Here is a 24,979-nt window from a genome sequence, read left to right on the forward strand (position 1 = left end):
CACCATAAAGAGTAACATATTTAAATGAAAGCATTTTCTTTAAAATTGATTGAAGCTCCTTCTCTGAATTGAATGATCAGATAAGGGTTGCAGGAATGGATTCAATGTATCTTTGCCATTGAACAGTCTTATGAAATTTACTGCGTTGGCTTTATATAGATTCATTCTCTCATTTCCAGAAAACTAATAATATCCTGCAAGATAAACTATGGATTTTCAAATCCTTTAATATAGATAAAAAAATTCAATAGAATGAAGAAACAGAGCCTACAGCTCATTAACAATGATACCGTCGCCGAAAGAGGTAACAATTATTTCTCAATGTGCTAAGTTTACATCTTCTAAACTTGAGCTAATGTAGCATGACTTTAAAACACTTGTTCGAGGCTCCATGAGTCATAAAGTTAGTCACAAAAGGCCAACGAACACACACATGTACATCTTCTTTCTATTTAAAAAATATGTTAATTTTCAATATTATAATTAGAAACTGCTATTTGATAGATTTGGATTTGTCTGCAGCACGTCCGAGGTAGAGAGACAGTGTGTGTGTGTGTGTGTGAGAGAGAGTGAGAGGTGTGTGTGTCTCCTCATATATTTATATATTTAACTTATTCATTTTGGCAATTTTATTTTACGCAAACAAGACTTAGGAACAGTTACTATTGCATGCAAGAAGTTTACAAAAGCACAGTGCCAAGGATTACACGGTATATCAACAATTGACATAGCTACATCAGCTACAAAGAACATCACATGCATCCATGTAATAATCCGACATAATGGTATGCATTTACTGTAAAGCAAAAATAAAAACTGAAAAGACAAGACAAGACAAAGTGGGATTCTTACTTTTAAAATGACCAGCAAGATCATACAAAGATTAGGATATGGTTGCTCTGGATTTATGGTCTAGCTGCTGTCAGGAACCGCAGGGACAACTCAGGATACCCTCCACGTGTCTCCTCATGGAATGAGCAGGGGAAATCAAAATGCACCCACCCCATGCACAAGTCTAAACCCATTCTTCCGTTATGGTGAGCCTGCTTTGTGAACAATACAGGATCGCTCTCCATCAGCAGTCCTCTCTAGCAATTAGAGAACTGACTAAAGTATTCTAAATGATTGAACGGTGTCTGACAAAGAGCTAATGCTCAATAACCTATCTACTCACTCAGCCGCACTTTCCATCTGTAAACCTATCTCGCTTCTATCATACCTGGCAAAGGTCTTAACCCCTTGTGTGCTGGTGACGAGCTCAGCTCGTCATTAGGCACAGCGCTGTGCCTCATGAGGAGCTGAGCTCGTCACCAGCACGGCAGTGCCGCGCGCGGCCCCCTCCCCCCGCACAGGAGGTGAAAAGCCCCGCAGGGAAGGGGTTAATCAGACTGATCAACTGTTGCCTCACCAACCACTTGAGCAATCATCAGCTCTCCAATGCCACACAGTTCAGATTCATGGTCAACCACAGTACAGAAACAGCAGTCCTCCAATATCACAGATGATAATCTCATGTTCCTTGACAGAGGAGAAACAGCAGCTCTCATTCTCCTGGAACTCTGTGCAGCATTCACACGGTCTCACACCCAATCCTATCAGATGCCTGCACAAGGTTGGCATTTAGGCACCCCCCTTTCTCTGGATCTCCTTCTTCTTTATGTATAGATCAGAAGTTATGAGTCTGGCATCTTAGTCCTCAGAATCACGTAATGTCATCTGCAGAGTGCGTCAAGATTCATAGCTCAGTGCCATGCTCTTCAATATATACATGATCCTGCTGGCCAAAATCATCTGAGCATACAATATCAACTTCTCTCATAAACCCCACGATACACAACTCATACTCGCCTTCTCAGACAAGACCTCTGTAAGAATTTGGGTTATTGGTTGACTGGGGTGTGAGCCCTGTTCAAGCAACAACCAACCTCCTTGTAAGGATGAAGCACAAGCCAACCCTAAATTAACCTGAGCTCAAATCTGTAGTGGCATGGCAAAGTGCAGTCAGGCTTAACTTTAGCAATATGTACAGTATTTGTAGACCACTTCAAACAGTAATGAATCTGAAAAACAAAATTCAAAAAGAAACCCGAACCAAGTTACAAACATAGAGTCTTCTATAGTAACTGAAACAAGTATAACATTACATGAATCTGTTTAGTAGAGCTGGAGGTATGCCATTTTAAAGATTGCAGTGAAAATATCTCAAAATAAAACAAAACTCCAACAGTGGATATCCGATTGCACTGGAATGGACAAGGTCACAGGCTCAGGCAGACCGTGATGGAGTGTGGTGGGCTACAGGGACCCGGTTAGGCATACTGAACAGAGTACCTTAAATCCTGGTTTGCAGTAAGCATGGGTGGAAAATCCATTCCGCTCGCAGATTTTGTGAATTTTCGGTAAATTCGCAATCCGCGAGATTCGCAAATTTCCTGCAAAATCTGCGAGCGGAACGGATTGGGTCAAAAGTTCAAGCTGACTTTTGTAACTCTTTTAGAATGGCGCCGGAAAGCTGCCAGAGTCATTCTAAAATAGTTACAAAAGTCAGCTTCAACAGGAAGCTCTAATAGATAAAGTAAAGCAGGTGCTGCTCAAATTCAGTTATACAATCATTAATCACCCCAAACTTGGGGTGATTAATGATTGTGTAACTTAATTTGACCTTCAACTCCCGCACCTGCTTTACTTTATCTATTAGTGCTTCCTGTTGAAGCTATTTGCAGCTATTTTAGAATGGCGCTGGCAGCTTGCCGGCGCCATTCTAAGTGGGGCTGAGGGCAGAAGGGCACAAAAGTGGGGCAGAGGGCAGAAGGGGACAAAAAATGAGTGGGGCAGAGAGCAGAAGGGCACAGAAACGAGTGGTACAGAGGGCAGATGGGCTTAAAAAACGAGAGGGTGGCAGTGATTAACCAGCAAAAAAAAACCCCCGCGAAAACGCAAAGCGCCTCGCGAACACCCGCGAACACGCAAAGTGCCCTGCGAACACCCGCGAACTCGCAAAAATTTAAAAATCCGCTAATTCGCGCGAATTCGCAAATCCGCAAATTCGCGGATTGCGAATTCTCAAAATTCGCCCATGCTTAGTTTGCAGAGCATTGGGAGGATCCTCGTTGAAGATGTGGTGCTCAGCTGAAACGATGCATCTGTTCCAACATGCTGTGAGGCTGTGGTATGAGGTCGTACATCAATATCAAAGATGCTGTCGACGAGGGCTTCACAGGAAGTGACAGAACTGGATTTCCAATCATTCATCAACACCGTAACTGACATCACTCAATTGCCTTCCCAGGACATACTGAAAGGCTGCAACAGTCTGGGCATGCAGCAATGCCCGCAGCAGCTGTGCTACTGGAGTGCCAAAGGTGAGCCAAAGAGAAGACCATATGTGCCAGGAAGCCTAGTCCTCCCATTCCTGTCACTTTCATGCTGTGCCTTACCATTCCCTCAACCTCAGCCGCTCTTCCACATGCTGCTGTTGCATTGCTGCACCACATAACACAGAGAGAGTATTCTCTTTCACTTCCTACAAGTTTTTATGCATTCATCCACACCCAAATTGCACTGCAATGCCATCACCCAACTCTCCATATTCTGACACTCAAACAGCCCTGCAAACACCCACATTACACTCCACACTCACATGCATGCTCATCAGCAACTGCTCACTAGAAATTTGGGACCTGCTTCATAACATTGCCCCAGCCCTACTTTTTCTCATGGAAACCTGACTGAACTCTGCAATTACACCAGACACCTCACAGACTTTGTCACGCCCCTGGACCTTGATACTAGCAATTAAGTCCCACTCGGATACCTGAACTTCCACCAAGAATACGCAGCCGATCACAACTCAAAACCACTGATTGAAGACTTTCAAAGTCTAGGCCTCATCCAAGGAGTAAAGGGACCTACCCACATTGTCGGACACCTCATAAATCATATTGTCACCAACTTCAGAATCAATCCAGGCCAACAAACCCACACCAGTTCCCTGACTGATCATGTGCTTGACAAGCCCAGCATCCCTGTCCCTCTCCGAATCACATGCACCACAGCAGACCAGCCCACTGACTGTGGAACAGCATTGCTGACAAGTCCTGAACATTGTTCTCAACACCCACCAGCCGAAACACTACAAAAGCCCCCAAAAAGCCATCATGAATATCAACAATTGGATCACCTCTTGCACAGACTCCCTGGCGTCCCTCAAACACACCAATACAAGATCAAGACCCCAGGCCATGTGATATAAGGAGGGACTCAAACTGATTAAACACTACAACAAACAGCTGGAGTGCAAATGGAGAATGAGCAAGGACTATGCAGACAAGAGCACATTCAAATCCTCAATGAGACGCTATCACCAAATGATGCAGACCACCAAACTGACTTTTCTTGTGGACCACAACGATGACAGCACCAAGAGAAGAAAATAAATCTTTGCCATTGTGAAAGATTTCACCTGCCAATCAGCCACTTCCAACTAGATCAGTCCCTCTCAGGACCTCTGCAACAGGCTCTCTCAAGTCTTCAGCAACAAAATCACTGTCATTTACTGCAACTGCAGCCTTCAGATCTGAGACACCTCACAGAACATCTCATTATCTTACACAAAGAACTAAGGCTAACCGCATGGCCATTCATTACCCTGGAAGAAACCACTTCCACCATGAAGTGCATCCACTCAGGGGCCCCACCAGACTCTTGCCCCAACCATGTCTACCTCAGAAGACTACAACCCAAAAACGCTATGCTCACGCCCATTCTGAATGCCACCAACTCTTCTCTTACCTTCCCAAATGCTGATAGACATGCAAGTGTCCTACAATTGCTGTAGAAACCCTTAGTGATCTCTTCGATGCTCACTAACTACAGACTGATCTCCCTGCTATCATTCCTAACAAAGGTCTTAGAGAAAATCATCAACAGAAAACTCAACAAATACCTCAATGGCCAAAAACTCCTAAAAAGCACAGTCTGATTTGAGACCCAACACAACATGGAAATTGTCCTCATCGCTGCCACGGATGACATCCGCATATGAATCTAGAGAGAGTAGACACAGCCACCCTCATCCTTCTGGACCTCTCCACAGCATTTGACAGAGTCTCACACCCCATCCTCATCAGAGCCTACACAACTTCAGAATCTAAGGATATTCAATCTGATGGATTGCTCTTTCCTGGCTGGAAAGACCCAGTCAACCAGGCACTGTACACCTTGGATGCCTGCAACCTTATTTGTTGAGTTCCACATGGGTCCTCCCTGAGTTTGGCCCTCTTTCATGCATGCATGATTTCTGTAGCCATCAATATTTGCTCTCTTGATAACAGTGTCCTTTCTTATGCAGACACACAATTCATTCTATCCCTCTCAGACAAGAAGCCCAGTACCCAGATCAAGGTCAATGCCTGCATGACTGAAATTGCCTACTGGATGAAGACCAACTATCTAAAGCTTAAAATAAAAAAATATGAATTTGTGCTCTTCGAGAGAGCATATCAGATTGAGACTCTGCCTGGTAGTAAACAGAGCAAGGGCCAACACCCACACCAATTACCTCAGGATCATCATCAACAGCAAACTCAGCATGGCTGCCCATGTCAGTGCAGTCACAGCATCATGCTTACATAGCCTGAAGATGCTGAGGAAGATTTCAAATGGCCCCTATTCAGTCAACACCAGCAAAACGGGCATTCATTCCCTGGTCATAAGCAATCTAGACTACAGAAACATCCCCTATGCCAGGATCAACAAAAAACTCACCAGAAAGCAACAGACCTTACAAAACTTGGTGGCTAGAATCACTCTCAACTTCCCATGCCACGCTCACATTAGATCTTAGATAGTCGACTTCATGCTGACCATATGATTGTGGGGAAGCTGGGTCTGGGCATTGCTCTCTAGGAAAAAAACGGCAATTTTTAAAAAAATCTTGAGATTCGTTTTATTATTGATTCTGTGGCACTTGAATTGTTTTTATTAGCCCACTTACTTGCACTTTAAAAACCTTCAACTCTTCCATTGCTTAACGGAATTCTAGCCCCCTTGAAGCTCCAGATCTGCTACCAGCGCTATCTTGGGTGTGGGATCGGAGCTCAGCTGTCCCCTAGTGAGCGCCATCTTGCCATTCGCGCTTTAGTGGTTGGCTGATTGCATTTGCCCGCCTATTTAGGATAGGCAATGCAAGCGCGCAGCGCGCACGCTGGAGGCGCGCCAGAGGTAAGCCTGTCTGTGCCCGTCCGCTCCTCGGATGCGCCCTGCGCCAGCCACATTGTATGTGCCAATAGAGAACATGGTTGGACAACTTACACAAGGGAACAGCTGCTCAAAATCGGTAAGAGGGAAGGTAAGGGACACTATCGTCGTCCATTTGCAGTTAGTCATGATAAAGAGCTCTTGGACTGTGGGATGATTAATAGCAGATCTTTAGTAAAACATAATTCGGAGGTATTCTGCATGATAGAGGATTTGGATTTGGATGTCCTCTTCCTAACTGAGCCCTGGACTACTCCCGACTCTTCTGTAGTAATGGGATTTGCCTGCCCTCAGGGGTTCAAAGTCTTTCATAAACCAAGTTCTGTGGGGAGGGGAGGAGTGGGTGGTTTGATCTTTAAGGAGAAATGGAACTTTGCCCCGTTAGAGATAGACAATGTAAAAGGAATTGACATTCTGGGTTTCTCATTGCAGAAGGCCAAAGGTAGGCTACTTACAGGAATGATCTGTTACAGACCTCCAGGGCAAGATACCCACTTCCAAGTACTTTTGGACATTATTACTAACCTGAACCTAACCCATTCTAGAATGATTATAATGGGAGATTTTAACCTATGGGATAACAGAAGTCTGGGCAGCCATCTGAGAGATTTTAGAAACACTTGCTTGAACCTTAATCTAAATCAATTGGTTCAGCAACCCACTCATCAAGGAGGGCATATCCTTGACTTACTGTTTGCCACACAGACTGAGACAGAGTTGATAGATATACTGCCACAAAGTTGGACTGATCATTATTTAGTCCACTTTAACATCAAGGTTCTCAGTTCAGTGGACAATGATGATTGTCCGGTGACGTACAGAAGGGGAAGAGAGTGGGCTAAATTAGAAATAAATAAGACGTCGCAGATTTTTATGAATCCTAACCTTTTCTCTCCCTCTATCTCTGTGGAGGAGAACTATCAAATCTTTTGTAACTATATAACCAATACTCTGGACCCGATTATCCCAGTAAAAAGCCTTAAAAATAGTAAGAAAACCTCTGGAATTTAGGCTCGCTACTGATGAGGAGCCTTTGGTTCCAGCTACAACAGTGCGCAACCTGGGAGTTCTGGTGGACGGTAACCTCCAAATGGAGTCCCAGGCTAACAAGACTGTCAGCGTGTGCCTAGACTGTCAGCGTGTGCCTTTCATTGATGCGCATGTTACGACAGATTCTTCCACTACTCCCTAAAGACTCGGGATTCCTTGTAATGAGGATTGTTGTGCTGAGTAGGCTGGACTACTGCAACTCCCTGTATTTAGGAGCAGCGCAATACATTATTCAGGGGCTGCAGAGAGTCCCGTCTATGGCAGCAAAGATGGTGCTGAAAAGGCAACGTGGGCCCTCCACAACGCTGGCCTTTAGAGACCTTCACTGGCTGCCTATTAAAGAAAGGATTCATTTTAAATCACTTTGCATTGCCTACAGAGCTGCACACGACTTGGGTCCTGTCCCATTGCAAGATAAGTTTACCTGGTACAACCCTAAGAGGCAGCTCCTGTCCTCCAACGCAAATTTATTGATAACTACCAGATTTAGACTCTCGAGGATGGGGGGGGAGGGCTTTCAGTGTTGCAGCTGCTCATCTGTGGAGTGAGCTGCCCCACAACATCACACAAGCCAACTCTTTGGCTGAGTTCAGAATGAGCCTGAAAACCTGGCTTTTTCCTAGGTATGATCTCTAGCCCTCCTCTATTCCCCTTTATCTTATTGGTTGATGTTTAGGTTGGCTTTTTAGGTCTGAGCGCCAGGATACCCGTAGGGTGGCAGCTGCGCTATATAAGAACCCAATTCAATTCAATTCAATTCACATCACACCACTCCTGAAGGACCTCCATTATCTCCATATTCACAAATAAAGCACAATTCAAACTCCTTACCCACACTTTCAAGTACTACATAACAGTAGCCCGGCATAACTCAACAAGTGCATCTGCGTTCATAAACCTTTCAGACACCTCCTCTCATCTTCACTCCTGCTTGCACAAATTCTATGCATGCGGAAAACCAGAATGGTGGATGAGCCTCTTTCTACATTGTGATGCTTCACATAAGTGCCTCCTCCTCACTCCAATAATTCTACAAGTAGCTGAAGATCTGGCTTTTCTTGCAGCCCCAATAGGCCCTATGTGTGTCTAGGCTAACACCTGCTCACTGTCAGGATACCCTGCCAGTTGATAGTGAACTTTACAAATCTGCATACCATAATAACATCCACCAAGTCTCCATTACCAAGTCTTTCTTACATTGGGTGGATCAGGCTAGTGGGAAACTGAATTCAATATAATATATTGGTAAAAGACTGAACAATCTAGATCCATGCATGAAAAGAAATGTCTTTAACAATGCTTGTCCAAGCCTTCTTTTTCTGTACTTTGGCTGGTGGTCCCTAGCTGGCTTGAGGGTTCAACTGTTTTTATTTCTCCTGTTTTGTATAGCTGACCACATAATTCAATATTGCTTAGAATTATGAGGGTTTAAATTACATGAAAATGGGTAGACATTCATAGGTGTTCCAAACAGAAGGATTCTGAAATATGTCTTGCTCAGGGCTCCAAATATCATTAAAATCACTCTACCACTGGCAACAATTAGTAGAGTTGAATCAGAGTCAGAGGTACAGCACGTCTGACGAGCCAGTAGGGCTGGTGTCAGTCCCGCATCTAGCAGGCAGAGTTAAAGATATGTCGCGTGTCCAATGCAGTATGCATCTCTAAAAGACCATTAGAAATGTCAAAAATTGTTTCTTGTACGAATGAGCCTGAGCATTTGAGCTACCAATTCTTAACAAGTCTGGAAAAGTCAATATTTCTAGCTATTACACAGCACTCTAAATGCTCACAGGAACCAGGAGCACAGAGACAAAGCAACACAGTGTTAGGTTTTAATGGCGACACAGACCACATTTTATTCCTACATAATAATTTCAAGTGGAATGAGATATCCTTAAGAGTGCAGCGCCCTCAGACTCCTCTGTCGCCCTTGCCACAGACTGGTGCCTATAAAACAGATTCATTAAGCTGCATTAGCTATTCCAACTGAGCGTTGCGCTGCTCTAAAGAGGGAAAGTATAGGGTGTGACAGCGACATAAAATGAAGAAACGGTCAGCAGTGCATGGAAAGGGAAAACGGGATATTTTTTTAATTCAGGAATTTGAGGCATTGCGAACCTAGGAAAACATAAATAAGGTCTCGATGGCAGGTGGGAAAATCCCTCAAGAAATGTTTGCCACGTCACTGTACAGTCGTGGTTTATGGAATCCCATCACAAATTCAGGAATGGGCTTTATGCTGCATGTGCACGGGAAGAAGCAAAGGCAGAGTTGCAAGCAAAGCGCCCGATTCACAAAGGTAAACTTACACTTCTGTGTAAGTTTATGTTTTTCTGATTTTCCTATTTAAAAATATATTTTACGAGAAGTATCTTTAGGACTGCAAAGCCTTCCAGTTCCACATAAAAAGATAGGAATGACCTAAATTGTATGTGTGAAGTCTCCACTCCCAGTGTGGGAGATTTAACTGCTTGCGTTGGATACTGCGTATGCGCTGAGCATGGGACTACCGGAGCGAGCGAGACACCAGCGAGGGGCTGAGTTGCGTGGGGGGAGGGGAAAGGACCAGGAAAAGTGGGCCGTAGACCGCAGACCGTGGGCCTTATTTATGAAGGCCTTGCGCCGCCGGTGCGTCACTTTTTCCCATTTTAAAAGTGGCGCACCGGCGGCGCAAGGCCTTCATAAATAAGGCCCCGTGTCTGGAAGGTACCAGTACACAGGTGCTCCCTGGCGTGGCTAGGCACCACTGCCCATGGGGAGAAGGTGCCACCCACTGCAATAACAACATCATGGGTGCGACTGGCAGCCCTCCCAGAAGTGCAGGGGTAGGCCCAGTCGTCCCCTGGTCTACTATAAGAGTCTGCACTTCACCTTCCCACGTGCCCACATGACGACCCAGGTACCTCAGTGTCATTAAACTCTCGAGCAAACCTACCAACAACCTCATCTCTACGTATAGAGCTTAGCTAGCTCCTGGGAACCACCCATCACAGAGTGAAGGAGGAGTGTCCGGCAACTAAACCATAGGAAGAAAGGGGCCAGCATATCACAAGGAAGGTGAGGGGGTTTGTGTGGAGCAGGGCCCAACTTGAGGTTGATAAAGATGGCATAATCTTTATATAATCTTGCAGCCAGCTGCTGAGCTAGGCGCAAGATGCTTGGCAGAGGGTAGCGGGCAGCAATCCCCGCTAGACTGCAGGCACTGCATGTCACACGGAGGCAGGAGGTATGAGGCTGGTGTGGCTTGTGTGCGCCCTGGTGCCTGCCCTGACATCGTACACTGCCTCATGCCCAACCCTTTGGACCTTGCAATCCCGCTCTGCAACCTTGCCAATTCACCACTGCCTCTCTGCACACCAGCCACGTGTTCATTCTACTGGCTCTACGCTTGCAACCTACAAATCGAATATCCCCCCTTTTTTGCATTCAGGGATTTTGGGGTGAAAGATTGAAAAGCATCCACCTGGCAGCTTCCAATAGAGAAGTAAAAACATAAAACTAATCCCTAGTCGCACTTTTACCATTTTAAAATCCCTGGAAGCACTAGAGCATTGCCCACAAAGACCAGTCACTTCTGAAAGGGCCAACTTATTGTCAGTGTGAGAAAGAGTGCTCAACCTCCTATAAGAAGAAAGGAAAAGCTGTAATTACTGTTAACAGCAAAGAGTAGCTAGGCAAAATCTATATGGTAGAACCAGTCTTTAATTTCTCCAGTGTCCTGACCGTTTGAGAAATCCACAAATATAGCAAACAAGTTTGACTTTTTAAAGGGCCCAGTTGACACTATCTTTTCCCGTTCAGGGAACATGAATATTCTCCGATCCCCAATCTCACCAACCATGAGTGTTAAAAACACTCTCCACGACTTAAGCTATAACACTTGTCATACATAGGGAGAAAGAGTGCAGTAGTCACTCCAGAGGTAGGAGAAAATAAAGAGACTTCATGAGGGCTGATAACAGACCTGGAGGTGCTCTCACTGAGGTTCTTGTTTCAACAAACCTCTCACAGTCACAGCCCACCCCATCCAAAAAACTACAAAAGACTTCTACTGAGAAGCAGGGCTCCACCACCAATCGAGGCCAGAGTAACAATTAATAAAGGGCAGTAAACCCACTTGCACCCAGAATACCAAAACCAAGTACATCATACAGCAGTAGGAAAACTGGAGCAGATAAGCCCCTGACTCATATTGAGCTCATCTCATTTTATTTCCAATTCATCAATGGACCAAGTAACATACATCTTATCTTACATCCTGGTAATACAACTTCAAAAAGGCCAGACCTGTGAACAAACAACATATACCCTCACGAGGCTGTAGCAATCTATTGCTGCAGTACCCCATGACCAAATAATAATGTTATCACAATGCCCCAAATTATACACTTCAAAACAGACACTGGGCGTCAAGTGGAGTCACTAACAGTTTGCAAGAGCTCAGGAAAAAACAACACAGAGTCACCCTAAATCCAAAGCTCAAGAACAACAACAGGAATTAGGACTGTATGAGATATTCTATACAGGATGCTACTATTAACACTGGACACCTTGAAGCAACAACCTATGAAGACAGCACATCTGACCTTTTGATGAACAATCTTGCAACAGCCCCAGAAATTCTGACCTCCTTAATAGAAGATCTAAAATTAAACCTGATGTCTCATTCTGCAAAAAGGAGTTATCCTACCAAGTACAATCAACTCAAGAGGGCAGCAGGGCCAGTGGACCCAGTAACAAGAACACAGGAACCAACAGGTACAGGGTGTGATTTCCAGCACCTAATCCCAATGGAGGAGGCAGGTGAACTTGCTAATGAGGTCCCTAAGTTAAGTGAGAGCCTCCTCTGTAACTCTAAACTACTGCATCCAGAGCAACTACAGAAACCAATGACAAAAAGCGACAAAGAATCAATTTAAGTCCAGAAGCATAATAAAAAGCGGTTTATTAACTATTTCTTGCTCCAGTGCAAGTAAAACAGCTGACAACTCAACTGAGCTTAGTAAAGAACCTATGCAAACGTGAAGTCAACCTAGTAATGATCTGTCAAAGAAAAGGAAACCCTACCCCCTAAATGACAAACAGCCGGGGACAAGAACTCGAAGTAGCGGTTCTCTCAAAGAGTACCAGACCCCTGCTCCTACTCATAACCCAGTCCCCACAGTATCTCGTTCTTTGGTGGGACCAGTTCTGCTGGACAGGCACCAAAAGGAGGCAACTCGACTCCACCAAGAGCCGATGGCAACTATTGGGGAAGATCTAGATATATCCACAATCAACCTCTGCCTCCTTAAAGAACGACTAAATTCAAGTTCATTGGAAACCTGATAGTCCAGTGTCACACATCAGATATCAGTGGCCCTTTGACAAATTCACCTGGCCCTTTTCAAGTCAGAGGGCAAACTATGGCATCTCAGTCTAGGGCCAGTATCGGTAAACTACACAGTCATTCAACTGATAGCAATCAAACAGTTTTTACTACAGAATAAGAGTCCGAGGTAGACACATTCTTGGTAATTTTCATAGCTGCAGCACTCAAGACAAATTGTCAGTTGGTGGAGTCAGACGATAATAACATTTTAATAGTCAAACATCCGAAAAAACACAACAGAGCAAAGAGATATCTTCTTCTAATTAACCTCTATATCCACTCAGACTCATGAACCAGGAAATGTATTCTCCCAAACTGGTAAACATTATACTAGGTAGCCTACAAGACCCACGTTCTCGTACATCCTAGTTACAGGCAACTTCAATATGAACCTGCTGTTCCCTTTCACACGAAAGGAACATACTCTACAACAGGAATTCCTCTGGGCAGTCCCGACTCATACCGTTGGATCAGCAAGTAGCAGACCCAGGGACATAAAGGCTGTGACACTGGTAAAATGCATTATTCCCTTAGCCTAAGAATACTGAATGTCAGGTACCAACAAGACACTCCACCAGTGCAGACTTATTATTCATCTAGCTCACTCGCCAAAATGTATTGAGCAGCAGTAAGTCTACCCCTACTCCACCTAATCGAATAATGTCAGATCACAAAAATAGTGGAAAGCAGGCCACGGACAAAAAATTGTAGAGTTTAGTACTCAATACCTTCTCCACCAGCAGGCAAAATCCTTGCCGGGGGATCTTGTCACTACAAACTACTGGAAGCTACATTCGCTGGACGGTACAGTTGAGTCAATTGGGCCATTGCTTTAGTGATGACTACCTCACCCTGGTAACAAAATGGTATCTTTTTACTGAGAAATTAATGAACACTTGCCAGTCAAAAAAACCCCCAAGGCCTTACCCACTCAAAGAGCACTTACATGACTCAAAAAGGATAAAAACACTTGCCGCATGCTGCTTTTTAGGAAGGAACCACAATAGAATTCCAAGGCAGGCCAGGAAGCAACTAGAGAATCTTGAGATCCAAGCCAACCTGAAACTCGTAAAAAAAATGTACCAAATGTCAGTTTGGGGGGAGAAAATAACAACAGAACAAAGTGTATGGGCAAAAGCACTGTACGTAAGTAAAAAGAAAAATTCAAGAGATTTTTTTGAGACTTTTGGAGAATGATCAGTAATTTGAAGAGGGCCCCATCGGCAGTCTTGGGTCAAACCTAACATAATCAAGTTGTTTGGACTTCTTGACTAAGTACTTTTAACGCACTGCCAGAAGCTACAGCACTTTTTGGGCAAGAGTCAGTTTGCCAAGCCCCAATAATAAGCTCTACAAACCCAAACGACCTTGCATTCAGCTTTTCTGAACAGCAAATACACACATCCATTCAAAAGAGCAGATAAGACGGGGCTCTAGTTCCAAACGAAATTCCTCAAGCATTGTACAAGACTGACCCCACATTCTGGGAGACTAGCCTCACAGTAGTTTTAACAGTGCCCTCCAACTTGCAACTATTCCAGCTTCATGGAAAGGTTCCACAATTTCCGCCATCTTAAAAGGAGGTGATTATCATCAACAGGAAAACTATTGCTTAATCATGCTGTTGGACACAGAATAAAAGCACTTTGCAGGTCTTATTTTACTGGATCTTTTGCCCTTGGCAGAAGAGAAACATTGTCCCTTCCATTCAGACAGGATTTTTACTAAGTATGGGCGAATTTTGCGAATTCGCGGTTCACGAATGTGCACGAATTCGCAAACAAATCTGCAAATTCGCGGATTTCCCACCGAAATCGGGGATTTTTTGGCAATTGCACTATACTCAACTGGAGTACTTTCTACTGGCTAATCAACAAGTGCTACCTCGTTGGGTAAATGTATCGTGATTTTCCTACACTACAGCTGCGTAAAGGCCCAGAAGAGTTGTCTCCAGTGACCCCGTGTGTCTGTAACTTTGCCACCGCGCCCATAGGCGCCGAGGTCCCTCGAGTGAGCTGTCCATCACAGTGGGAAAAAGGGCTGGAAGAGGTTGCATAGCCTAGTGTGTGTGGGGTCGGGCTTCTGTGCGAGTTCACATGCCTCTTGTTTATAAAGATCAGAGACCAATCAAAGCAGCAGATGAGGAGAAAGCAGTAAGTGCTACCTCGTTGGGTAAATGTATCGTCCTTTTCCTACACTACAGCTGCGTAAAGGCCCAGAAGAGTTGTCTCCAGTGACCCTGTGTGTCTGTAACTTTGCCACCGCGCCCATAGGCGCCGAGGTCCCTCGAGTGAGCTGTCCATCACAGTGGGGGAAAGGGCGGGAAGATGTTGCTTCGAGGGTCAGAGCAGGGTCAGAGAAAAGTTGCAAGTAGGCAACGAGGCGCCGCTCAGGAAGCACTTACAAGATTACAGCAAATGCCCAAGTTGAAGTTAATTTCTTTGTAACCCTTTTGTAAATGGTTACAAAGAAATTAGCTTCAACTTGGACACCTGCTGTAACCCTGTAAGTGCTTCCTGAACAAAATTCATCCCGCTTGCGGATTCGCGGATTTTGCTGCGATTTGCGAGATTCGCGGAACGCGAAATTGCGGAAAATCTGCAAATTTGGCAAGCGGAACAAATTTTTGGCCCATACTTAATTTTTACAAGGGGCTGGAACAGGAACTAAAATTGTGTCACTCTCAATAAACATGGACAGACAAACACTGATTAAGAAAACCATTTACCTCTGTTTTGAGGATTTTAAGTCTGCATTAAACTGGGTGCAGCATAACCTTCTCTGCAAAAAACTGGCCCACGGGGGTATTCCTTTCTGGCTCTCAAAAGCAATACTGTTGTTATTGTTAGGCACCTGGGCAAGAGTGCAAATTGGAGATGGGTCTTTTCTGTCAAGGAAAATTGAAACCTCTCAGGGTCTAAAGCAAGGTGGTGTACTTGCACTTACCAGTTTAATCTTTTTCTGGATGACTTGACCCCATCCCTAGACAAAGTAAATACACACACCCTAAATTAGGGGACAAGCACATCTTAATCCTTCTGTATGCGGATGATGTGATACTTCTAAGCCAAACCAAAATCAGTTTCAACATCTCATTGGCAAGTTATCTCACTATTCAATGGCCAAAAAGATGTTGATAAATGAGAAGAAGAACAAGATTATGGAAGTGAGCAACAAGATACAGAAAATACACGAATGTTTTTTTACAAGGCCAACAATTGGAGCAATTTACAGCTTATCAATACCTTAGAATACTATTCAATGACAAGGGCTCCTTCCTCCAGCATAGGTTGGACCTTCAGAGGGACAGAAATAATCTAGTCCTTGCTTTTTGCACCTTGTAGAGATCGCTAGACGATCCAAGCTACTTGCCTCTGCTAAAAGTAATAGCAGCAAAACTACCCTCAGGTATCACCTACAGAAGTGAGGGACTACGAGCTAAAGATGTGGAAACTTCAAATAGGATCATCACAAAAATGTTTAGATTGCTCTTCCATCTCCCTCTCAGTGCCTCACCGGCCCAGAATTGACTGGAGTTTGGGCTATTGAATAAAGCAATTGCAAGGAAAGGAGCCTACAGCAAAGTCTGGGAAAGAATAAAAGCATTGACCACTAACTGAGAGTGCCAAGTGCTCTCGGAAGAAGTTCATACTGGCACGAACATGCTTTTCGTTACAGGGCACCCTACACTTTGCGCACTTAGGGAAGACCTTAGGGGTGACTTAGATGTGGAAGTAAGGTAGATTACTACTTTGGAAGTACCTTTGATTCCAAAGTCCAATGTGCATATAATGTAATTTTAAAGACAGTCTGCAAAGCTGGGCTGCTTTTAAAAAGACAGTGGGCAGCATAGAGTTGCAGACTCCAGTGCAGGAAATCTACTGGGCTTCCCAAACTCCCTGCCCTAATATTTACTAGGGACTTATAGGTATTTTGAATCCCCCTTGTCTTATTATATGCTAGGGACTTACATGGGTCTTTCATTGCCAATTGGAATTGTACCTAACCACCAAGTACATTTAAAGCAGGGCACTGGACAAAATCAAAAAGTCAGTTGCTACCAGTATCAACCAACAAATAGGGGAGACCAGGGCTGAACGGATGACTTTCTCACATAATGTAAATGTAAACCGTGCACAAACATCATGGTATTTATTATTATTCATTTAACACGAAGTAGTATCTCTTTAAAAGACTGCCATGCTACAGCAATTTAACCTCTGTAGTCTGTGCCATTCTTTGACTCATGTTACTGCCGCCACCTTCGAAGAAAGGAGTGTCACTTCCATTGGTGCAGGAGGTTCAGTGGCACTGAGGCCCACATGCCTAATGGGCCCACTGAACCTTGATTATTAATGATTTTCACAGTTCAAAGAGCAGCCTGGGGACCCATGTTCTTCCTTTCACTAGGGCTCATGACACACTGCCTACACCACTATTGTTGTAAACAGCTAGTTTGTGTATCTTGCCTGACTCTGCGTGTCTCTTGTAACTTTTTACTATTTCATCATCCTTTGTTGAATGTGAATACATGAATTTCTTAAGCTCACAATTCTAGTTCTCTTGATTTAGGCCAAACCCCTAATTGTGTTGGCCATGCCCCTTCAACAGGTTTACCATTCCCCTTTTAGAGGCCCACCAGTCCTTTCGTCCCACTCAAAGCCCTGGGTAAGATTGAAGTAAAGTTAAAGACAAGGAGAAATGATACAAAGAGTGTGAAGATCAATGGGGTATAAGAGAGGGGAGGGAGGGAGGTAAAGGAGAGAAAGTGAAGTGTAAGGATAATAAGGAAACGGGAGTTCGAATGGGAAGATGGGAAAGTGGAATGGAACAAGGCAGGGTGAAAGGAAAAGGATGAGAAGAGATGAGGAAATGGAGCGAAATGAAAAAGAGAGATTTTAAGAGAGGTAAAGGGAGAAGGTGGAAGGTGGAAGTATGTAGAGATGTGAAGAGAGAGGAAGGTCGTGAGAGAGCTATGGTTACAAGAAAAGGGAAATAATCGGGGAGATGGGGATGATGTAATGAAGAGGGGGAAGGGATAGAGAACGGTGAGGAAAGAGAGGCTGTGATGGGGTGCCCTAAGGGAGAGGGGAATTAAGAGGAGAACGGAGAGGAAGGATGGAAATGAAATGTGAGGAAGGGATGGAAGGAAGCGAGGGGGGGGGCTAGGAGGATGAAGGAGCGTATGTAATGGTGAGAAATGAAATTAAATAAATAAATAAATACTACAGCATTGTATTTTAACTGTATTCTCGCAGGTGTCATTCCACTATTCTGGCAGTGACCGATGGGTAATACACGAGAAGGGCTTGTCTCGCTTTGCCCATGAAGGTTCAATAATCCGCCACGAATCTTCCGAGCAGCTGCTGCTGCTGCAGTTCAACCGCCAGGGGGTGGGTCCTAACCTGAGGAGGCGTGGCGGCGTCTGAGCAGTAAAGAGTCAGGAGCTGTTCGCCGTGTCAGTGCTGAAAACAAGCCACGCAGCGTGGACCATGGTGAAATAAACGGCGCTGTTCCCTCTTCAGTGCAGAGCAGCCGCTCTCACTGAGAAAAGGGACACGGCTGGGCTTCAGGGAGCTGTTCACGTCTCAGTGCTGAACACGATTATTCATTACTCGCGGACTTCCTTCGTGTTGCCTTCGGTTCCGCTCTTCTAAGAGGCATTTTCCACCCTGCTCTCTTCCTCATGACTTGTTCGTTTGTGCAAGTTGCGCAAAGAGTGTTTCTTTTTAGCTTCATTTCAAGGCGGTCTGAAACTTGAGCTGAAATGGAATGGTATAGGGTGAGAGAGGCAAGTGTTGTGAGCGGGGGATTAGACAGTAGTCTGCTCTCCAGTCTACAGCACTGCACATGTACAACTGCTCCTCGGCAGGCTGCCCCTATACCTGCTTGTCCCTCTATCGAAACGGCAAAAGGAGACTGCGCAGTCTCACTCCAAATCATCCTTCAACATCTCGATGAAGGTGTCTAAGAACAAAGAGTCTGTCTCCGCGAGTCAGACAGCAGTCTGCCACTCGGTACCGGACACTGTGCCTCCGTTTTAGACTTTTCTCTGTGATGGGTCCTGGACAGCGTTAGTCAGCACCTACAAGAGCCGCAAAAGAGAGAGGAAGCCGAAGAGCAGAGGGGGTTAGACAGCAGAGTGCGCCCTCGAGACAGCACATCACAGCCTGATCTGCTTCCCTCAGAGACTCTGTCGTTGGAGAGGCCTTTACCCTGCTAAAGCGCTTTGAGGCAGCCCCTACAAGAGCAGGCAAAGAGTTGTGGCACCCAAAAGCTGTCAGCGAGGATTAGACGTCATTCAGTGTCCAAGGACAGGTCACCGCGACTGTGGACTGGCCTCAGTTAAAGGCACTGCACTCGGAGTGGTCTGTGTTTTTCCCCGTTCCCGTTATTCTGTGTTAAATGCACGAACTAATTTATTGTAGATGTGACACGGGTCCCAAATGGTGCCACTGGGGATTAGACAGTAGTCTGTCACCCAGGACGGGACACAGTGCACGTGGACCTGTCTCCGTGAAAAGCACTCAGATAGGAGGGGCTGTTTTCGGCTTTAGTCGAAGCTTTCCGGCTGTTTTCACAGGAGTTGGTAAAGGGACGGAAGAGGCAGAGGTTGTCACGGAGGACCAGACAAGCTTCACACACACAGGAAAAGGCGGCGTGAAGACAGCATGGATTCCGCTTGCCACTGGTGGGGAGTGTTGTCCGTGCTGGTCGTGAGCTGGTGCCACCCAGGACTAACAGCGTCTAACTGTAAGTGAAACCACTGACTGATGGATGAAAGTGGGCAACAATGTCTGTGTAGCTGGGAAAAGGAAGGCATGCGGGCACCTAACAGTGACTTCCGGAAAGACCCGTGTGTCCTGTTACGTGTAACACCAGTTGACTGACGTGTGCGCGTGTGTGTCATGTGCTACGAATATGGTGCATGCGCTCGATATGGGCAATCCCGGGCATGGCCGCTGCGCTGTAGCACAGGCAGAGGATGGAAGGGTGTGGTTGGTTCTGGTTCACTCGCAGTTATTGGTGCATATAGCTACACTGGTGATGCATTCGAGTGCTTGCCCTCCAAGAGACCCTGCCCGTGTGCATGTGTCAGGACAGGCAGTCCTCGGCTTGCGCTATTTCTCCTTACAGCACGATTCCTCCCTTGGTGACCTCCCTTCATAACTGAGCGTGCCACCGGGCATGTAATACACAGGTGCGTTTTAGAATCAGTAGGAGTAATTATAAAGTTAAAGGGGCAGATTTATGAAGGGCTTGCGCCACGTATACGCCGCCGTTGCGTCACGCAACGGCGCGGAAACGTGGCGCATCCCTGCGCCCTATTTACAACGTGACGCATCTAGGAGATGCGTCACGTTGTACAGCACTGCGCCATGAGGAGGCATTCCTGCGCAGGAACGCCTCCTAAAAGTGGCGGAGTGAAATCTATGAGATTTCACTCAGTCACTTTCAGGGCAATGCTGCGTCAAAACCCTGCGCCTGCTTGAAGCAGGCGTAAGGCTTGAGGCAGCATTGAAAGAATAGGCCCCCCCAGAGCATTGCTGGAGCTGCGTCGCGCTTGCGACGCAACTCCAGCAATGCGTCACTATTAGGGCACAGATGCGTGACGCATCTGTGCCGTTTTTGCCCCATGGTGCGCCGCATCATAAATGCGGCGCACCATGGGTGGCGTAGCTGTGGCGCACTGTGGCGCATGTTAACTGGCGCATCCCGAGGGATGCGCCAGTTAACATAAATCTGCCCCAAAGTAGTTAGCGCCTGCCTCTGTACTACAATGGTCAGCACCTCCCAATTGCAATGCCGCGCATTCAATGTATCTGTGTGACAAATGTGTTTGGACTGGGGAGGCAGGACGAAGGCATACTATCATGATATAATAATGTATTTTTAAAGAATCCTATATTACCTATTGCAGAGGCAAAATACGTCAATTGATTTATCTGACCCCAAGTCTTGTATTGGGTTTTGCGACTTGTGCAATGTGTGATTCTGAGCGAATGTATTTTTCTTCTGGTGCCACTGCTCGTGTTTCTGCATAGAAGGAGGTGTGGGTGCTAAGCAATAAACAAGGCACAGGCAAGCAAAAGATGCGCGTTTGATTGGCATTTTAATATAGCACATCAACTCAGGTGTCTTACATACAGTTGTTTGCATTTACGGTTCTCTGCAAGTTTTGATTTTCTAATATATGTGTTTTAAACATAAACCCAGTTGTGAGGAGCGAATGCCAGAGAATATGTTTATCTGCGCGGTTTGCAGCCACATGGCTTTGTTTTGTCGATGTCTGTGGCAGGGTAGGGATTGATTACGCACGTTTTTGGCTCAATGTTCTAGTTCTACAAGCATTAAAGGGCACATGGTGTCCGGCCTATGGTATGGAAGCTAGATCCCTACCGTCAATGTTTGCACACAGTATACAGGGGTGCTCTTCTGCACATGGGTTCGGCACGGCTGAGCTCGGTGTGTTTACCAATATCAGTGATCTGGGAGGCACTAGAGGTCACTCTCGGGCTGTGAACTCTAAGCACACACTGAAACAGCTTCGATTAACGCAGCGTCTATTGGTGCATGTCTGAGTGTCTGAGAAGAAGGGATGTTGGAAATGATAACAGTGCAATTCTGGTCTCACACTCTCACATCCTGTATCTGCTCCTAAAGATTGTTTCGAAGCAGTATATTCATTCAGTACTAAGAGGTAAATAGATATTTAGAAAAATAGAAAAAGGAATTCTAATCGATAAGAGCACACAAACAACCTACTCATCGATATAACTAGAAAAAACACGAAAAACTATGCGCGAGATTAAGCCACAAGGCTTTGAACACTCAGGGGCAGATTTATGAAGGACTTGCGCCGCCGGTGCGTCACTTTTTCCCATGTTAAAAATGACGCACCGGCGGCGCAAGGCCTTCATAAATCTGCAAGTCAATCTTCAACCCACGACAATGGCCGGTTTCCCCCGACCCTGAACAACTATGAGGAAGCGAGATGAGCCTGGCACCACCATTAGAATTAATATTCTAAATATACTTACGACAAAAGCATAAATGGACACCATTCTCCAAAGTCATTGAAACGGTTTCCACAGGTTATGTAGTTTGGGGGGGGGGGGGGCACGTTATTTGTTAATTTAGGGCAGTGCTTTAAATGGGCAGGTACCGTCCGGTACGGGCTGGTACTGTCCGGTACGGAGTACCAGCACTTTTTTTCTATTTTGAGGAGGAGAGTACCAGGAATTCTCGAGAGAAATGCAATACCTTTAATTGGAGAGTACCGGCACTTCTCAGAACCAAGCAGGTACTCTGCTACAGAGTACCTGCACTTTCATTTTTCCATTTCAAGCACTGATTATGGGGTTCCCCGTCAACAATGAGGCAAATATGAAATATGAGCTCCTGGGGAGGTTGTACAAGGAAGTGGGAAGTACAATAATGTCAGCGGTGGCCCAGTAGTGCTTGTAGACTTCTACTGGCCTTTGTGAGATTTGAGGCTTCTTCCGCTGAAGGACAAGAACTACTCATCATTTGCACTTAAGTAGAGGACGTGAGTAGTTTATAGTGATTAATGAAAACAATGGCTCCTGTGGAATAATATCAAAGTGATATTGATATACTTATGCACAATGAAGATGGTTAGGGTAATGTCAGAAGGAGAAAATACCTCATACACCTTACTTTTTGTATTTCACAATCAAGTTTATACAGTTCTTGAAAGAAATCAAGATATGTGCAAGAAAATAATATCACAGTGGTGCGTAGTGTCCTCAGTGAGATAAAAAGAACCCACAATATTGGTGACATAATTGTGACATATGTACAAGGTTTTCAATTAATCATAGAGTCGACCATTTGTAAGTATACAAAATGTACACCGCATTTCTTATACAATGAGAAGCGCTGGTTTAATGGTTCGCTTCTGTTATCTGCCGACGACGTTTCAACCCTTTGTGCAATGTAGGGTGTCTTCAGGACCTAGAAATGGGACTCTTGTGAGTATGTTCTTCTTGTGTGTCTCTTTCCTATACTCACTTGTGGCACACATCTACTGCACGCCGCACAAACCAACCTTCAGGTACTATACAAACCCATGTGCTCCTTTTCAAGAGACCCACCTACACCTTGGCCACACACTGATGTTATCCCTTTGTTTGTAGATATCCCTACATTTCTAGGTCCTGAAGAGACCCTATATTGAACAAAGGTTCGAAACATCATCAGCAGATAACAGAAGCAAACCATTAAAGCAGTGCTTATCATTGTATAAGAACTGCTGTATACATTTTGTATACTTACAAATGGTCGACTCTTTGATTAATTGGAAACCTTGTACATATGTCACATGTTTGTCACCAATATTTTAGGTTCCTTTTTTCTCACTGGGGACACTACACACTACTTTGATATTATTCTTGTACATCTCTTGATTTCTTTCAAGAACTATATACATTTGATTGTGAAATACAAAAAATGAGGTGTATGAGGTCTTTTCTCCTTTTGACACCACTCTAACCCTCTTCATTGCCATTGTGCATAAGTATATCAATATCACTTTTATATTATTCCACAGGAGCCATTGTTTTCGTTCATTATTTACATACCCTGGTTCCGTGTGAGTATGGTCCCCCTTTGTCCTAGGTTCTCAACGGTGAGTAGTTTAGTGGCAGGGATGCGTCATGCAGACTTCAGCTGTAGGAGAATTGTAGAGATTAGAGGGATGCCTGTGGGGTATGTGCCACTGAAATGCTGGGGAAAATTGTGATTTGCAGCTGTAAGGATGCTAGTCTAACCTCAAATGATAAGGGCAGAAGAGGAAGACGTGCAGGGCATAGTGGGCCTTGGGCATTAGGGGATTGTACAGATTAGAAGTGAATAGCTGGCATGAACCACCGAGGTGTACCCGAGTTTGTAGTTGGGCATATGGGACCCTTACACTAGTTCAAGTTGCACTTGCCCTTCTTGACCCGCACCACCGCACCTGTTGAATCCAAACCCTATACCGGGTCTTGTGGCTCAATGGACCAATGCGTCCTCTGCAAGGGACCTGTGTTCGACCTCATGGTCACAGGCTCAAATCCCAGCAGGTCCATTCAGCCTTTCATCCATCTGAGGTTCATAAAATCAGTACCGGTTGGTAACAATAAACATCTGTCATTTAGCACCAAGTTACCTCTGGGTGAACGTTCGCTTTACATTACACATGGGTACACCCAGTTTATATTCAAATTCTTTTTATTTGTTTGAGGAAATAAATACCCCTAGATGTTTTTTCTAAAATGTTTAACTATAACTTGGTATGTGTGTATATCTATTTGTGTGTGTGTATTCATACACACACAATCACACTCTTGATGGTTGCCAGTGGTAAGTGAGTAAATATTTTATTACACAAATATTTACAACTATTGCAGTTTCGGCACATATGTAACTTGTAATGTAAATTACACTTCTAAAGCGCATGCTTATCCACATGTGTCTTGGCGCTAAGAATCAAAAACATCAACTGAGACAAACAGCTGGGGGCAGAACCCATTAAAATGGTAGAGACACATAGAGACAGGGGAAACAACCAATATTTCAGCTGGTTCCGAAAGATAAGCAGATTAGCTTGATTCTTTTAGGCAGGGTTGCATTTTGTTCCACAACTGACAGGTGGAATATAGAAAGCTGGAGACCCCAAGAGGCTTTGTATAGCCTGTGGCCCAGAACTGAGTAGGATGCAGCAGATCTAAGATTTCTATTAGGTATGTACCACCTACTTTTTCTTGTGAGGCCATTAGGCCTGCTGAAATACAATGTTTTGTGAGGTAGACAGTGCTTTAAAATCCACTCTTTTCTTCACATTGAGCCAGTAAAGCTCCTTCAGGGTACTTGATGCTGACATGTATTTGGGAAGCTTCCTTAAGACACAAGCAGCTGCATTCTGTGGTGCTTGAAGCATCCTGAAAGCTGATTGTCACATTCCCATATGCAGGGCATTGCATAGCGAATACAACCAATAATAAAATCATCATAGGAAAATTCAAATCCTAATAACACTGGCATGCTCATATACAATTGATGTATCTAAAGCTATATCCATTAACTTTTAAAACCAACCAGATAACTGAGGATCTTCATCTCCTAAACACTTTTTCTTAGCATATGTGCAGATTTTTAAGCAAAGAAATACTGCTCTTAAAAAGGTCTGGCTCAATGTTGTCAATTCGCTACAAATACATATTATATGAAGTAATGACACTCCATCAATTGTTCAATATTTGCATCTAATGACATTTCACTTTTTCGGCCTAT

At 44.7% G+C, this 24,979-nt stretch overlaps 1 protein-coding gene across 1 annotated transcript in view; it reads left to right on the forward strand.

Annotated features, from left to right (window-relative positions):
• The first annotated feature begins 18,978 nt into the window (after positions 1-18,978).
• LOC147732612 (contactin-associated protein-like 5) overlaps positions 18,979-24,979 on the forward strand; it is a 1,641,055-nt gene continuing 1,635,054 nt past the window's right edge. The window contains exon 1 of the mRNA XM_086957122.1: positions 18,979-19,435. Within this exon, the coding sequence (XP_086813248.1) occupies positions 19,354-19,435 (82 nt within the window). The 5' untranslated portion in view covers positions 18,979-19,353. The remainder of the gene's footprint in view (positions 19,436-24,979) is intronic.

The sequence above is a fragment of the Lissotriton vulgaris genome, chromosome 2_1, assembly GCF_964263255.1.
Source record: "Lissotriton vulgaris chromosome 2_1, aLisVul1.2, whole genome shotgun sequence".
NCBI classification, from domain to species: domain Eukaryota; kingdom Metazoa; phylum Chordata; class Amphibia; order Caudata; family Salamandridae; genus Lissotriton; species Lissotriton vulgaris.